Source organism: Arvicanthis niloticus, chromosome 7, assembly GCF_011762505.2.
Source record: "Arvicanthis niloticus isolate mArvNil1 chromosome 7, mArvNil1.pat.X, whole genome shotgun sequence".
Lineage (NCBI taxonomy): Eukaryota > Metazoa > Chordata > Mammalia > Rodentia > Muridae > Arvicanthis > Arvicanthis niloticus.
Genome location: NC_047664.1, coordinates 11,654,747 through 11,672,103, shown reverse-complemented (window position 1 = coordinate 11,672,103; position 17,357 = coordinate 11,654,747). Strand labels below are relative to the sequence as shown.

The following is a 17,357-nucleotide window of genomic DNA, read 5'->3' as shown; positions in this document are numbered from 1 at the left end:
CTGCCAGATGTTAGAACAGCTGGTTAACAGGCTGTTGTTCGTACCCATTCTCCCCAGCCTTCACTTTCTGGATGAGAAAATTCCCAGTCCTATAGAGCAAAGTGGAGGCAGCAGGAGGCACACCCAGGGAAGGTCCCTGGGAAGTGTTATGCTTTTCAAATTTCCTTTAGAAGCATCGACAAAGATCCTGGGGCAGGTCATTTAGCAAAGAGTTCCGCCCAATGCTGCTCTGGGTCCTAACTCAGAAAACACCCTCCCCATCCCACGTGCTTGACAAACTTGACGCACAAAGCCTTGGCCTTCTTCTCCGAGAACACCCTCAAGCAGAAGTCACCATCCTTGAAGGGCTCGAAGGTAGATGGCACCACCAGGTACTGTCCTGGGGGGAGTCGGACCCTGCTGGACACCTCCCGAAGGTTCATGTAGGTGCTGGAGCAAGTTGAGGGCTGGCGGCCCAGGAAGAAGTCCCGGCCCAGGTGTGCATTCGTGTGATTCTCCAGCTGCACAAAGCAATGGGCAGATTCAGTTCCTTCTCGGAGCTCAACCCCACCCTGTCGAGTTAGGGATTGTTCGTTGTACCTAGTATGTAAGAATCAGAAGGTTTTGGTTCAGTCGTGAACTAGCTTACTGGGTCTCAACCACCGAGTGGACTTTCAGTGTCTGCTAGCTGCCAAGCCCGATGAGGCGGTGGCCTTAGCTGTATGACTTGAGCCAGCCTTTCAACCATCCGGGCCTCCCTTTAAGTGAAGAGTAGAGCTCTGGGTATCTAGTGTGGGCTTTGTATATTTCTCCTCATGATTCCAGCAGCAAGCATCTGCAGCTGTCTCTACAAGAACGGCATGGAATCTCAGTCCAGCTGGTCCTTAAACAAAGGGCTCCGTGAGGTGACTAAAGTGACCAGACTCTGAAGAAGACAGACAGAGGAGACAGCTATCCAGGCCTGATTCTGGGTCCTTCCTAGCCTCCTGGGGATCAAGACTCTTCCACAGACAAGATAAGATACTCCCGTGGATTTTGTCGTGAGGAGTGGGGAGGCTGCTTCTGTGTGACATGGACTAATTACTGACTGCAGAGTGCTCTAAAAACACAGGTGCCAGTGTTGTTAGCAATATAATTACCCTCCCCAGAACCCTCTAGCTTTACAATCAATCTTTTTATGGTGCCCATGACAGAGGCAGGTGCAAGCAAGCTGCAAGAGCTGAAACACCAGTGTCCACGCATGCTCACCAGACCCTCCCCCAGATCTCAGTTCTGATGATCAGGGGAGAAAAGTAGGCCCACCTGTCCGTCTTGTCATTGCCCAGGCTGGGACTCCTCAGGGATCCTCCCAGGTGACAACTAGGCCAGCCACGGTGCTGGGATTCCCTCTGAAAATGTTTACACCCTGAACACAAGAGTGCTGGGACATACCAGCAGAGCCACAGCCGACATCTGAGTGTAACAAGCTCAATGCCATTCTTGTTGTCTCTGATGGAGATGAGGGAGGAAAGAGTCCCAAGAAAGAAGGCGCTGTCCGTCCGTGCAGATGGGCAACTGACTATAACCTGGGCTTGACTGGGGAAAGGCGAATGGAGTTTTGGGAAGAATCCAAGGGTGGAAACAAAGAATCTTTGTTTAGGAGACCAGAGTGGGACCTGGAGCCACTGAGGCAAGAGCCTGGTTTCTTCTGTGCCACTGGAGATCCCATTCAGTCAGGTGTCAAGGGTCTCTGGCCTTCATGTCACCCCTTGCTGTGACTCAGCCGGCAATGGCAGTATGGGGGTCAAGCAGGTTCAACTGACAATGAGTCCCAAGGTGTGAGACTAAGGTCAGCAGATGAATCCTGCAGGGTGGGGCATGTGCAACTCATTAGGCCCACCCTGACCTAGAGCCTGATGTTATAGATGTGAGGCCAGATGGTCAGTGCTTTAACAACCCCTCCAGGGACTCTGAGATAAGTTCAAGATTTATCAGAAGACTCCATGACACTTGCAGATCACACCAAGGGCAGGCACTGTTGATGCCCCTGGGAAAGTTCTACGTGCACACGGAGGACCCCACACCCATATTGATGGAGCAAATCTGATGGGAATCACGGTTAAGTACACTTAGCTCAAGTTTGATTTCCATTATTTTCTAGTCGTTAAAGTGATGCACCAGACCACCCACCCTGGCTGTCTCCTCCATGATAAATGGTGAGCATCTGTGATTCAAGGGCAGGACAGACCGGTAGTCTGCAATCTGGGAACACAGCCTGGGCCCAAGCCTATGAATCTAGGCACTGTTGCTCTACCTACTCTCCTGGTCATGCTGAGAACCTGGGAGAGGAGAGGCAGTTGCTGCATGGCACACACCAGTGCCTAATTAGTGCAATTGATCCAGATCAAAGCCCAGCCATGGCTACACATGGGAGTCGAGGGGCTGTTTATAAACCTGCAATGCCTGTACTCTCCTGACCCCGAGTTGCTGCTATGACCTTCTGGGATGTCGTCTGTACACTAAGACTTATTTTAAGAGTCCCTAGGCTACAGCTGAGATGATCCTGGGCCAGCACATCTGGGATCTTGCTTTGTGCTGTCTGTACCGTCTTGTGGGGCCATGCAGGTCCCTCTCAGGAATGTTTCCTTCTGAGGTGGGTGGTCCGAGGTGAACAAGACCCAGGAGGTCAGAGGACATCTCAAACCGGAAAGACATTATTGATAGGATTCCCTAAGCCAGCTGTGAGTTACTGAGGATCATGGAACAAGCCAGAGCAGAGAGGGTGAACTTGGCACTTCACTTTCTAATTAGACATCAGGGCATTGCTTCTGTTGGCCAGACAAGAAGGATCCTACACGATGCTGTAATCACCTTATTCAGACCAAGCCACCATGCACATAGGGGCAAGAATCACCCCTGCTCTCTTCCCAAAGGGCCTAGCAGGACTTCAGCTTGTTTTCACCGGCTCTCATGGCTACCAGCTCACCAGATCCTAAGAATATTCACAAGAGAGCCCGTTTCCATGGCAGAAAGTAGCCAAAGGCAGGGATGCCCTTTCTTACCGAATGAATTCCACCTCTGTCCAGGCAATACTCACGTACCTCCTTGGGAATCTGCATGGCAAAATAAATAAATAAATCACAACAAAAAAAAAAAAACAAACAAACAAAAAAAAAAAAAAAAAAAAAAAAAAAAAAACCAAGAGCAGGTTTCCTGAGAGCTCAAGCCCCTGCTGAAATGAAGGGTGACTAGCATTTCTGAACTGACTGGGAAGTGATTGGTGGATTCGAAGCTGTATGCAGACTGCTGAGTCCTGGAAACCTGGGGCTGGGTTTGACCTTTGACTTTGTTTACTAATTGTGTAATCTACCAGGATCTCCCAAATCCTTCAAAAGTAATAACATTTAAGCTTAAATTGGATTCAAAGTAGTCCAAGAGTCTTTTTACCCTAGCCTGCCTGTTCAAGGAAGTTAGCTGGAAAGAAAATTCCACTCAACTTGAAGTTGTAAATGATCCTGTCTTTGGCCATAGCAACCCAAACTGGCCCTATAGTAGGATTTTTAAATTGGAACTAAGGAGCCTCTTCCTTTATGTTAGTGACATTGAGCAGTGCAGAAAGCTAGACAGGAGAATGGAGCTAGTGTCAGAGAAAGGGATGCAGAGACAAAGCATCCCCATAGCCTCTGACTCCCTCACCCTCTGACTTATCCAAGCATCCTCTCTGACCCTTGCTTTGCCTACATGAGATGGTGAATTCTTTCTCACTAACTCAGCTGCAGCTCTCTCAGGGAAACCAAAGACATCAACTATGAAGATGAGCTCTCAGACCCAGAGAGGGAACCCTGCTATGCCCAGTGTTCCTGTGCCAGGCTAGAAAAGAGGACCCCCATCCTCCTGTGTCCACCTTCTGCTGCTGCTGCTGCGACACAGGCTGTTTGAACCAAAAGAGCACACTGGTGCCTTGGGCCTGTTCTGCAACTGCCTTCCACTCTGAGGGAAAATGAGAGCTGTCTGGCATCCTCTCAGCAGAACTACAGTGGTCAGGAGACAGTGGCACTCCTCTAGTTTAAAGTTTAAAACACAAACAGCTGCACCCGAGGCCTCCCTAACCCTGCCAGAAACTTTCCTAATTCCCTTGGTCAGCTTTCCCTCAACAACCTGGATGCTTCTGGCAATATGCTTTGAGTCTACCTGGCCCTGAGTCTCCTGGGTCAGATAGGAACAGCCACTGCCCACCAAGAGACTGGAAGGGCAGCCATCTGTGAAATGCAAGATCCTGACTGGGTGGTGGGAGAAGGGCTCTTTAGCCTTCAGGGCTGCCTGGCAGCTTCTCAACTGGCCACAGGTTTTCAACCTCAGGCTAGAGTCCAGTTTCAGGCAGTGACAGCCATTGAAGGGTAACACAGGGGTGAGAATATGATAGTCCTAGCTAGCCAAGCTCCTCCGCACATCCAAGCTGCTCTCTAGCCCAGCTACTCCCTACGCCCCAGATGTTCCCCTCACCTAAGCTGCTCCCCTCACACCTAGGCTGCTCCCTACAACCATCTCCTCAATTGGATTTAAAACCTGATCTTGCTCATAGATTCTAAGCTCTAAATTATATGCCTCCGGTGACAAGAAGTGAGGCGACAGATCACACACCCTGGAGTATCTTATAAGCAGCTATAATTTGATACACGAAATTGACATGCTGTGTGTATTACTTACTGATGCAAATACCACACCACACCAGCTATTGAGAAAGATCGCTTTGTTGCTCTGGCACAATGAGAGGGGCCTGAAGGATAAAGCACTGGCCACCATCCCTGAGTGGCTCACCCTGTAACCGCTCCTGCCAGCTGTCAGCTCTCTAGAACTGTCACTAAGTTTTAAGCTATCAGGGAGCACATGGCATCCCTTCAGGCTAGAATGTTCTCTCTTCTCCACCTTTGAAATCCAGGTCATCTTTTGAAGACCCGATCAAAGTCTCCTCAGCATGAAGCTGAGGAGCCCAGACTGCTGTGGTGGAAACCACCATCTCAGATGCCTCCTGCCTGTTGTCAGCTGAGTACATTGGGGTTCCTATTCCAGATTGTAAGCACCCTGAGGACAGGAACTGTGTGTGGTGTGCTGTCCCGCAGGGTCCCAGCTTCTAACTCTGCACATGGCACAGAGTAGGTGCTCAGGCAAGTTTGCCATACTGGGATGCATCCAAGATGAGATGGTTGTGGATTGAGCTGTTAGCTCTGTGATCACTGAGGATGGGCTTGCAGTATTTATGTCTCCATAGGGCCGGAACAGCTGAGTGAAAAGGAGTTTGGCTACTTTCGAATCTTTTCTCTTGCAAGTAAGTAGCAATTCTTTTCCAATCACACACACACACACACACACACACACACACACACACACACACCTGAAACCCTAAGCTTAGGAATCTGATCAATGGGACTTGGAGGCTGATGGTATGAACTTGGCAACTGAATTTTTCCTTGTTAATGAATTTTGTTACAATACTTCATATCACAAATGCTTATTTTAATGTGCATTAATTTATACTAAGACGTTGAGCCTCCCAGCTGCTCTGGGTCTTCTAATTAGAACTGTATTTTTACCAAGAAATTCATTTATAATAAAACCATACCAAACATACAAGAGTCCCCATGGGATGCATTAGAAGGAGTCTTTGCCTGGGTTAAGGTATAGACTAGAGCGTGGTCTTAGCTGAACTGTCAAGACCTGAAGCCTTGATTTACTGTATCAGGAAGACAAAGTCCACAGAGGGGTAGTCACTGGAGAAGCCTGGTATCCTGAAGCAGGGTCTGAAGCCTGAGACAAGAGCCAGCTGTGTTCCTCAATCCAGAGACCCTGGAACCAAAAGGGCTGGGTGGGTTTCTTACCTAAGCTGGTGGCTATGAGTTCCTAGTGACTTCCTGTGATAGGAAGAAGGGACTGTATACATTTGGTTTCTTTATCCAGCCATCTTTCCCTACTCTGGAATGCGTATTATTGCTCAGTTATGTTTCGCCTTCATGTTCTGAGCTCCTGTGCACTGAGACACCTCTTCTCGGCTAAGAGTCTAAGATGCACATTTACACTGAGTTCTCACTGATCGGCACTGTGTAGTGAATTGTGTATCCCAGTGTTAGCAGACAAAATTCTAGCCACAGGGATGAATAACTATAAAACTCAAGCCTCAGTAAGAGTTTTAGAGATTTAAGGAAGGAAAGACAACACCTTATTGAAAGAATTTGAACAATGGGAAAGATGCGCTCCAGTTACTGACCAGAATATTCCCATCAAAGACACCAGTATACTGTGACAGAGAAACCTGACTTAGCCATACCTGGTAGACAGCATAGCCTATGCTGAGCATGCCCTGGCCAATTCTCTTTTGACGTCTGCGATTCTTCTGCATCAGACCCAGCAGCACAGTGCAGCAGGGTTTACTGGTGCCCTCCTCCTGGTCCTCATCCACTTCATCCAAATGGATTTTAAACTGGGGATTGGTTCAGTAGGTGGCTGGAAGTTGTGCAGTGATGGTGGTCCAACAGGGGTGAGAAAAAAAAAAAAAAAAAAAAAGGCGAAAACCTCTATCATCCCAGGGAAAGAATAACACTGGCCAGACTGCCTGGCGTAGCAGAACTGGGAATAACACTGGCCTGGCGTAGCAGAACCGGAAATCTGACCTTCCACCTCCCTGACACATCCCACAGGTAGACACTTAGAACATCTATCGTCTCAGCTTAGTCAACCTACTGGACTGGATACTAGCCCAGAACCGTCTGAGTGGCTAGTATCTTGAGCTGCTCTGGACTGTACCAGGAAGAAATATCTTACCTTCCTGGAACGCTTTCATTTCTTCCTGTTCTTAGCTAAAGACTCCACCTGGACGGAGCTGGTGGATGAGGAAGAACCAAAGAAGCCTCTGCCTGATAGTTTGGAAGCCTTCTCACCGCCATGTGCTCCACCAAGCCCAGGAGAAACTCCTGCTTTGGTTTTGACCCCATGAGGCCCCAAGACCTACCCTCTGACCCTTAGCTCAAGAATCCTCCCAAGATGTGCAGCCTTGCAGCCTGCTGATGAGACACATGCCCTTCCAAACAAGCCATTTAATAATGTAAGAAAAAAACACAGTGTTGTTAAGCATTCCTGACTCACCACCCATGGATACCTAAAAGATGCCTTCTAGAGGTGGGGACACGGCTCAGTGGGTAAGGGAGCTTGCTGTGCAAACAAGAGGACCTGAGTTCAGATCCTAGCACCATGCCAAATGCTGTGGCTGTGACTGTGACTGTAAACCAAGTGCTGTTGGGGAATAGAAACAGGGATTGCTGGCCCTGCTGGCATAGCTTCAGGTTCAATGAAAGACCCTGTCTCAAAGACATAAGTGACAAAGGGTGATAGAACTGGGAAGACACCTGACATCTGCAAGTGTGCACACATAGAGATGTATAAGCCAACACCCCATGGGCACACGTGATGCCTTTATTCAAAGACAGTTTTTGAAAAAGTTCACTCAACTTAGTATCTACCCAAGCTAGGCATGGAGAGATTGTGGAGATCAGCCATAGACACCAAACAGTTCTATGGTGGAGCTGAATTTAGGGCATAAATGAAGAAGACAGGCCTGGTGGATCTCACCACGCCCGGTGTTCAATTGCAACAAAGAGTTGGGAAGGAATGTTTGCTTTAGGGTGAGAAGGGATTGTGGGTGTTTTCACAATCTCTATACAATGGTACAACACTATAAAACACCATAGCAGTCTCATATGGCCAACACACATTCTTTATTTTTTTTTCCCCCTAACAGCGAGAGTAGTTATTCAGCTCCTCCTTCCCAGAACCTCCATTTCTAGGTATTTCTTTTTTCACTCAAGGCTCAGGTGTACATAGATTTTAAGATCAGGTGTCTGTGAATTCCAGGGGAGACAGAAAATTCAGTAATCTTCTGTACTTACTTCATTACCACGAGGCAAGAACAACCCATTCCTTCCTGACAGCTAGCTGGCAGCACAGATGGGATTATGATTTGGTGTGTGCAGATACCTTGAGAAGCCCCTATAGTTCTGAGCTTCCAGAATGATCCATGCAAGTTTCCTATGTCTTTCCTAAGAGCTTGTTAATGGTGAGCATATTTTAATTTCTCCCAAATGTAGCATTACCGCAATCCCTACATTTTTTGTTTACTCCTTAACAGTACTACAGGAAGAGAATGGGCCATAAAAATAATACATGCCATTTGTTTAACGCAGCAGTTTACAAAGCGCCTCCCCGTGCTCTCTGTGTTACAATGCTCACTGGGCCCCACCAAGTCGGAAGGGAGGAATTGAGGACTGAGAAACTGAAGCTCCAGGAAAGGAGCGCCCCTCACAATCCTTGACTGATGGGGGCAGGCCATCAGCTCTCCCTTCAGGCCTGACAACAGCTGGTCTTTGCAGCTGGATGGAGATGGATGGGAGTGGAGATAGGACCTTGTGCTCCCGGTTTGTACCCACATGAGGTTTTTACAATGCTGCCATTTCTACAGCAAGCAGTGCTCTGGCTGGGAGGAGCTACTCTTCGCCCCGCCCAGAGTCACCAAGTCAATCAACACAAATCAACACAGCAACAGCAAGCCAAAGAAGCGTGAAGGTGGGGAACTAGCAAGCAGGGATGTGTGTTTTTCTTTCCTTTCTTTCTCCAGAGAGCTGTAGGGTCGTTTCTCAGTTGTTTCTTCAGCTGCTGCCTCAGTGGACTCCACCTAGGAGGAGCCTACACAGTACACGTTAGTCATCTTGCAAGAACCAGGGAGACTGATCGCTCTCACCTTTGGCAAGATGAGGAACCAGAGTTAAGTCAGAGGTTGGACTAGGACATCACCACCAGGGATAGATCCCCGGTAACCCCCACAGAATGGAACATGACCCATAGATAGCCCATGGATGTCCATTCCTGACCCCCAGAGCCTTACTCCTTCTGTTCTAACTCAGGCAGCACAAAGCTGAATGGCTGGCCTTCTGAAAGCAGCCCACACAAGCAGTAGATTGCCTTCTGACAGCATTAACTACTCTGCCCCACAGCTCAGTGGGGCGGTGTCAGCCAGCTGGACCAGGGAGGGAAGGCAGAAGTCTAAGAAAAGAGCAGGAGGCCTTAGCGATGGTCCAGGAGAGGTGACCCAAAAGCAGCAAGCTGGGAGGACAGAGGGGATGAAGCAAAAATGATCTGAACACAGAGGAGCTGAGGTGAGGCCTTAGATAGGCAGCTGCAAAGTCACTGTCCACTCTTGCCTGCCTGGCCTCTGAGCCAGAAGAGAAACAGGACCCCAGATCCACCAGCATTAATTATCCACAGATTCATGTTAAAAGCCACACAGCCTCCACAGGAGAAACCAGAGGGCCCTCTGCCTCACCTGGGTAGTTTTGGCAGCCCCCAGCTGTAGAACCCCGTGTCCAGCGGCCGTTGAAGAGTACCAGGTTCCACTTGTGTAGCTCCTCACAGCTCAGAGAGTCCGGGGACAGGTTGCATATCTCCAGACGGGAGAACTGCTTCAAGAAATCCGAAAAGGACATCCTGAAGAACAAAGGAACCAGAAGGGAGTGAGTAAAGTGGGCTAGACTGAAAGAGATTAAAGGCCCAGGAAGGAATTCTGTCTTCTAGCAGCTGTGGGCTGCCTGAGTTTCTTTCTACAGCCCAGTCACACGGACAAGCAGAGCTACCATTCAGATTTGTTGCTGTGGTCAGTGTCTCAATTCCTAGAGTATCTCCCCTCTGTGTCTACCAGCCACACAGAATTGGAACCATGAACCAGAAGGAACCCTCCACTCTTCCTGGGAGCAGGGATGTGAATGCAGCCCTCACCTCTAGGCTGGATCATAGCTAAGCCCACCAAAGGCTCATTTCTGAGGAATTCTCCATGATATCCAGTGTGGAGATTTCCTCTAAGACATTCCATCTTCCAAGGGACCCCCTGCATCTCCCAGGAAAGGAAAGAATCCTGTTTTGACTATAAGCTAGGCCTTAGGATTGGCTGGGGGTAGAGAGGGCTTGGTTTAGGCTCACAACAAACAGGCTGAAGCCTGTTGTGGGCACGGATTGCTGCGTTCCAATGCTTTAGACATGAGAATGGAGGCAGAATTATACAATCATACCAGAGGAAGGGGAAGAGAAAAACAAAATCCCCTGTGCTAGGAACGTTGTCACATTCTTGCAAGTCCGAGAGACTGGCCCTCCCATACACCTTGGAACAGACTGGCCACCACAGGGCCCTTTGGCGCAGCTTCTCACCAGAACTCTCCGTCTTCTGCTCTCTTGTCCAGCTCTTCCTTCTTCCCTGGATCTATGCAATTCCACTCAGGTGCACTGTGGAGGGGAAGAATGAGCCAGAGGTGGTCGTTCCTGAGATGCAAGCTGTTTACTGCAGCTAAATGTCCCCAAAGGACCACAAATGGGATGCAGGGATGCCCCCCAGCAAGGGAAGAAGACAGACTGGGCCTGGTGTAAAGTGCTGACCACTGGGGAAATGGGTGAAGCCAAGGATGTGGGCTCCCCATGGCCTAGGCATGCAGCTGAAGTGCGATGGCTTTGTCTAACTTCCACTCTCTGGGCACGTTTTACATTCCAACTAAGACTTAAGGACTTCTCACGTAAGAATAAGGAGGTCCTGTCACACGAAAGGCATGCATTTCTCTATCTATCGGTAACCTGCCAGTCTCCTCTCCTATCAGACTGGGACCAGCCAGCTCTGGGTACATAGACACTGTCCACCTCCTAAGTCTACAGCTTTGATCATTGGGCCCAGTTTTATAGAAATTTTCCTCAGGTGTCCAGTTGGTGGCCTTTCTGTGACGATATCCACGTGTTTTATTCAAATGTCATCTATAGCTGCCTGACCTTCACAACTTTGGGTTTTCCTGAGATACATCCATGTGCAATATCTAGATAAAGGAACAGGGTTGGTACCAATCCTAAAAACAAACAAAAGCTCTTCCCTGAGCACACTCAGGAAACAACCCCCACCCCCCATTCTTTCTTCCTTCCCCAGCTGAGAAGGCCAGGCCCAGCCTCTCCCTCCAGCTGGCTTCTAAGCACTGGATTCCGGGACTTCACAAAGTCATTGAAACATCCATTCAATCAGTACTGAGTCCCACTGTGTGCTTGAAAAAAAAAAAAAAAAAAAAAAAGGTTAGGAATCTTTTTTTTGTTTTGTTTTTTTTGTTTTGGTTTTTCGAGACAGGGTTTCTCCGTGTAGCCCTGGCTGTCCTGGCACTCACTCTGTAGACCAGGCTGGCCTCGAACTCAGAAATCTGCCTGCCTCTGCCTCTCAAGTGCTGGGATTAAAGGCATGCGCCACCACCGCCCGGCTAAAGGTTAGGAATCTAATGGAGAATTCTAGTTCTAACCTAAATCTACCAGTTGGTCATCTCATACCTTCAGTGGACTTCCCCAACTGCCATCAGGTCAATAGCCCAGGCAGTTCTCTGGTAGGAGACAGGAAGAACATGGGTGCCAGAGAACAGCCATCCCAGGACCTCACCTCCTCTGACTGACTCCCCTTTCCCCTGGCTAGGCAGCCCAAAGACTGTCCTCCCAGCCAGGGATCAGCACCCATCCAGTCCTGAACTCATGGTGCAATGTAGTCCCATTCACTACTGCCTCAGTGGGCCATGGCTCCCAGAATCAAGGTTCTCCTGACATCTTAGTTTTCTGTTGATACTGATGGAACAGTGTTTGTGATGTGGAAATCAGATTTGTGAGCTATCGATTTGACCTTGTAGCACTCAGTGTGGTAGGCAGGAAATAAGTAAGCCTTCAGCACCAGGCAAATTTCCATGGAGCTGCCAAAGTTTCAAGTGCCAAAGCAGAAATCCATAACCAAAACCGTCAGCAGAGTGGTTTCTATTCTGCCTTTCCCATCCTAGAACTATTTCCACAGCAGGCTATATAATCTACAGAAGGTAAGCCCTGCAGAACCCATGGAGCTATGGGTCTCATTGTGTATAGTGTGTTATAGGACATCTTTGTCCAGTTGAGCATTGAGAAAAACGAAGAGGGATATACTTATCACTCCAGGCTCCCGACCACTCCACTTCACCCCACGGGTTCCTCAACCTGATCAGCTTCTCTGGGTGGCCACGGAAATCCACCTGCAAGATCCACACACCACACATACGAGTCATCCATGACTGCTGTCTGCAGTGTGTGTCTGCACCCAGGACAGTCAGTGTTCCAAATATTGCTAAAACACCACATGTTCATTTCTTCCTCATGCTTTTTTTTAAGCCTTGGTCAAGTGTTCTTTTCTTCTCACAAATTATTAGAACAAGTGAAGAGTGAATTTACCACAGAACAACTATGTATCTACTTAAAACTTAGGTTTAAATTTGCAGTTGACTTAAGTTGGACCTCATTCTGAGTATCAAATATCCCATAAACAAAGACAAAAGCATGGAATATATATATATATATATTTATTCATGGAAAACAGTTTTTCAAAATAGGGTTTCTCTATGTAGCCTTAGTTGTCCTAGAACTCGCTCTGTAGACCAAGCTGGCCTTGCACTCATAGAAATCTGCCTGTCTCTGCCTCTCAAGTGCTGGGATTAAAAGCATGTGCTGCCACCACCACCAACATCACCTGGTCCAACTTTTATTTATTGCTTACTACTGGGTTAGGTACAGTGCTAAATATTTCAAATACACAATCGCTGCATTTAAACTTCATAGTTTGATGTAAAAAATATGAGTCTTGGAGAAGGCCAGTTATTCAAAATCATTTAGTTAGCTGTATAACTATCACCTCCTGAAGAAAACTCATAAGACTTGAGGAGTAAAGGAAACGTGAAGGCCCAGAAAGTTCCTGAAAGTGTCAAGATTCTCAAATCCCCTCCCTCAGGTTATAAAAGTAGTGAACAGTTGAAGAGCAAGCAGAGTTTCTTCAACGAATGCTGCCTTCAGGTCAAGCAAGCAGCTCCAGGGATAGCCATATGCCCCACCAGCCATGGTGGCTTTCTGGTGATGCAGCTGTGCTTGAGTCACACAAGCTCTAGGAAGTAACCCCAATATAACCACTGGTTCACTGAAGTAGATCTGGGTGGGCCTGTTTCTCTGATCTGTCACCGGCACTTTATTCAGGTCAACAGATGCTTGCTCACACTTCTCCACAGCAAGGGAAGAAGCCCATAGTCTAAATGTATAAATGCCTTCAGACAGCTGTGGTAAATTTTTATCACTGCTGTCATGAGATTTGCAGGTGGAGCTTTCAAGAGATTAAAACATGAAATGGAATTAATGTCTGTCCTAAGAGCCTGAGTTCATTCTTCTGACGTGAGGTCTCCTTCTCTCAGGACTGGACCAGTTGCTAAGAGTGATAAAAAGCAAACCCAGCCTGTCTCGTTTCTATGTCTTCTGCATCCCACTTATCCATAATTTCAACTGATGCTGTTAGGAAGCACCATGAAGCTACTCAGTATTGGACTTCCCAGCCTCCTAATACATGAAATAAAAGAAAAAAAAAAAAGCCTCTTATAAATAAATAAATAAATAAATAAATAAATAAATAAATCATCCAGAGTCAGGTATTGTGTTATAGTAACAGAAAATGAACTAAGACACTCCCTCACCCTACTATTTAGTGAACACTCAAGTATGGTCCCCATGCACCTGCACACATGCTAAGACTCACATACACTCATAAAGATTTCAGTCTTTATCCTCCTATTTTCCATGAAACGCTAGCCTGAAGTTCCCTCATATTCAATTCATGTTTATGGAGCTGACTTGATTTTACAATACCACACTCAACAGAGAGAGATGTAGTGAATGTTGTCACCGTTACAATAAGCAGCAAGCTGGAGTACCAGAATGTGGCTCTTTCTGCGTTGACTACTAGAAAACCTAAAGAAAATTCATTTCTCAGTTGTGGCACCATTTAGATTGATGGACTTTACCTTTGTCTTATGGTCCACTTAAATCTATGCTTTTAGCCATAAATCAAATTATTCAAATCCTATTTGGACATAGATAAACCATATGAAATCAAAGTCATGTATAGTACCTGGCAATGCTGAGGCCAGAAAATGAGGAATATCTATGTGCCTTCTCATTATTAAATATCATCCTGAACACTGCAGTAGAAATTGTTACTTCTTTTAGGAATGCCTATGGGTTTATACTGTTTGGCCTAAACGAACATTTGTTTGGAATGTGTGTATAATCTAGCTGACATTTGGAATGTGTGTAGAATCTAGCTGACAATCCCTATGACTTTTCTGACAACACCTCATGAAAGAGTTGAGTTTAATTAAAACCAGAGAGCTCGAGGCCAGAGTGGCTCAGATACTGTCCTTGGAGAAGCCAAGAGTTGGAGCCTCCTGTAACAGACAGGAGTTAACTGCACATCTGTCCAGGGCTCTGAGTCCAGAGAGAAACTTGCCCTGGGCAAGCAGGCAAGCTCAAAGGCATCCCCAAACTTCTCAGTGTTACCTCCTACATTCTCCTAGGGATGAACCAGACTTTGGCTGTCGTTCATATTAACCCCTTCCTACCTCTTCGACTCCAGTCACAGAGTATGCGTGACCCTTAACCAGCTTTTGCCTGGTGGTGGCTTCTGCTTCAGCTGCACTTGAGACCTGTGTCAAGAAGAAAGTCCAATCAGTAAAACTGATTCTTACTTCTGACTTCTCTGGGGTCAGCACTACAATGCTTTCTAATAGTCCAGAACCTAGCCAGAGACCTCCCAGGTGAGAAGAATGCTGGGGTGGCCACGAACCCATGAGCAGAGGGACTCATTTCTAGGGGACCCACTTTCATAAGTCAGTCGGACACTGAGCGGCTGCTGAGGCTGAAATGTGACTGAGAGCACAGTCATGCTGCCTTAAAACAAACAAACAAACAAACAAACCTACCCATAATGACAGCCACACAGGAAAAGAACACATGACCAGACAGATAACAAAACGGCCCTCAAGTTACTGGCTTCCAGATCTGATAGCTAAGACCACGTTGGCATTCTATACAGCCAAGCTTCCTGTCAGAGCTGGGTCCTCCACATTCACTCAGGGATCTCCAAGTTCATCAAACATTGTCAGCTGCCATGTTTGTTTCCCCAAAGACCCAGGTGACTTAGCAAAAAGATGGTAAGTAGATAGTGCCTAGGATCCAGGGACTGGGGCTGTGCTCTCAGGATGACTGGGCCATACTAAAGCAGCTCCAACCATTACCAGCCAAAGATAATTTTAAAATATGACCAACCCTAGTTCCCACCCACTCACCAGGCTTCACCATTTCCTGTACACTGTAAACCAATATGTCACCAGAGAAAAGAGACAAAGAGTTGAGGCTTACATCAATGGAGCAGCCCAACAGAGAGCCTTTGCGGAGGGCCTTCTGGATGATATAATACAGATTGCCCGGAGGCTTCCTCAAGTCATAAAATTCAGAGATGCCACCGGTGAAATCCTCAAACCCCTCAATTGTGGAGCCTCCAGCAAGAGCTTCATATGAACCATTAAGCCTGTTGAAAAAGAAAGAAAATATGCACCATCCACAGCCATGAGCAACCCCAACAAGGGGACCATGGGCCACGGAAATGGACAATGCCAAGACATAGGCTAGAGGGCCAGGAAAAGACCCTGGCCTATTATGAGGAGGAGCCCAGAACACACACAGGCTTCTGTTTCAGACAGACACCTCAGAACACGCACAGGCCACTGTTTTAGACAGATACCCCAGAATTTGCCTAGAAGCAGATCTTTAAACAGCTCCTCCAGGCCTCCCAACTTCAAAACCAAGTGTAACCCTTCCAGAATTTTCCTTAACTGCTTAGGTTCCTGGGGTGCCCAGGCAGATAGGAATGGGGAACCCTACCTTGAGGCTAAGAGGTTTCTGCTAAGGATTGCCCTAATATAGCCAGAAACTTACTGGAGTGTTAGAATAGAGTGACTGCAAACCAGACTAATTCAAAGAAACCCAAAGAAGCCATTGAACTTGGAATGTCAATCAAAAAACAAATGTCACTTTTCTTCTTCTTCTTCTTCTTCTTCTTCTTCTTCTTCTTCTTCTTCTTCTTCTTCTTCTTCTTCTTCTTCTTCTTCATAATCATCATCATTATTTAAACATCCATGCTGCCCTAAGATCTTACCTTGGGGCTTGAGAGAGAATAAGATGATGGCTAGGGAGATATTCTTATGAGACAGAGTTAGAGTCTTAAAAAAAAAAAAAAAAAAAAAAAAAAAAAAAAAAAAAAAAAAAAAAAAAAAAAACAAAAAACATTATTTTTTACTTATTTAAGTTTGTGGTATCGGGGGTTGAACCAGGGCTTTAAATGCATGCTAGGCATGCACTCTATCCCTGAGCTACATCCCCAGCTGCAGAGATGAGATCTACAAGTCTCAGGCCAAATTTCCATTTCTCTTCAGAGTGGTACTTTCTGTATAGCCTATGGATGTCAGGATGCTGGGGGCAAACCTCGGCCATGGCAGGCTCCCGGGTCTGCTGGTTCCTCACCTCCCCACTTACTTGGCATAGGCTTTCTCCAGCAGAGCACTCCAGAACTCATTGCCTTCCTCCGAATGTAGAAAGAGCAGCTGTCCATTCTTGGTGGGGAGCCGGTCATCAATGACCACGTCCACCCATTCTCCATACTGCCAGAACTAAGGGTGGGAAACAGAACACAGATCACATGCAGAAGCAGAGACGGGTCCTCCAGTGGCATCCTTGGACGGGGTTTCTGCAGTCACTGAGCAAGTCTCCAACCTTCATGAGCCTTAAACACCCTGAGAGAAGGATTTATGCCCCATCTGCACACAGGAGGTGCCACAGACACCAAGAAGGCATTTGGTCTTTCTTGGAGTCTGTGGAGAAGGGAGCCAGAGTGGGCAATTCAGACACCCATCCTTAGTCCACAGTGATTCTCTTGGCCCACGGCCTGGAGGGAAATAAAGATGATTGGATAGATGTATAAAATGGTTCTCCAACTGAAGTGTGTACCCACAGGGATAATCTAACGTCAGTAACATGGCCTCGCTTCCAGAGTTTCTGGTGCCACAGATCTGGAGTGATATCTATGATATAAAAGTAGCGGGGAAGGTCACAAGCAAGGACTAACACCTGGAAATGGAAGATGCCCGCGTAGTTCTTCTGGAAGCTCTGGTCCCTGGGAACCACTCGGTAAAGCAGCTTTTCATTCAAGGTGAGGGAAGCAATGGCTGCAAGAAGCCAGCAGTCTCCTGCAAGGAATCAGAGGAGACAATGACTGATCAGGCCAGGCCCTCGCTGTCCCCATCACTCCAGAGTCTGTGTCTGTTGAAGACTACACTTCAGCTGTAACACAATTCCTGAGACAGGGTTATGTATAAACAACAGAAATATACGTGTCACCGTTCGAGAAGCTGACGATGAATTGGTATTGGTGAGAGCCACTCTCTCTGCTTGATGCATGACAG

The 17,357-nt window shown here is 47.2% G+C and overlaps 1 protein-coding gene across 1 annotated transcript in view; it reads right to left on the bottom strand.

Moving 5' to 3' along the window:
* The window catches only part of LOC117712807 (calpain-8), a 69,001-nt gene that overhangs the window by 21,173 nt on the left and 30,471 nt on the right, over positions 1-17,357 (bottom strand). Inside the window, 10 exon segments of the mRNA XM_034508957.2 lie at positions 289-500; positions 3,060-3,071; positions 6,281-6,456; positions 9,326-9,486; positions 10,201-10,275; positions 11,974-12,059; positions 14,460-14,543; positions 15,259-15,427; positions 16,432-16,565; positions 17,023-17,141. Of these exon segments, the coding sequence (XP_034364848.1) occupies positions 289-500; positions 3,060-3,071; positions 6,281-6,456; positions 9,326-9,486; positions 10,201-10,275; positions 11,974-12,059; positions 14,460-14,543; positions 15,259-15,427; positions 16,432-16,565; positions 17,023-17,141 (1,228 nt within the window).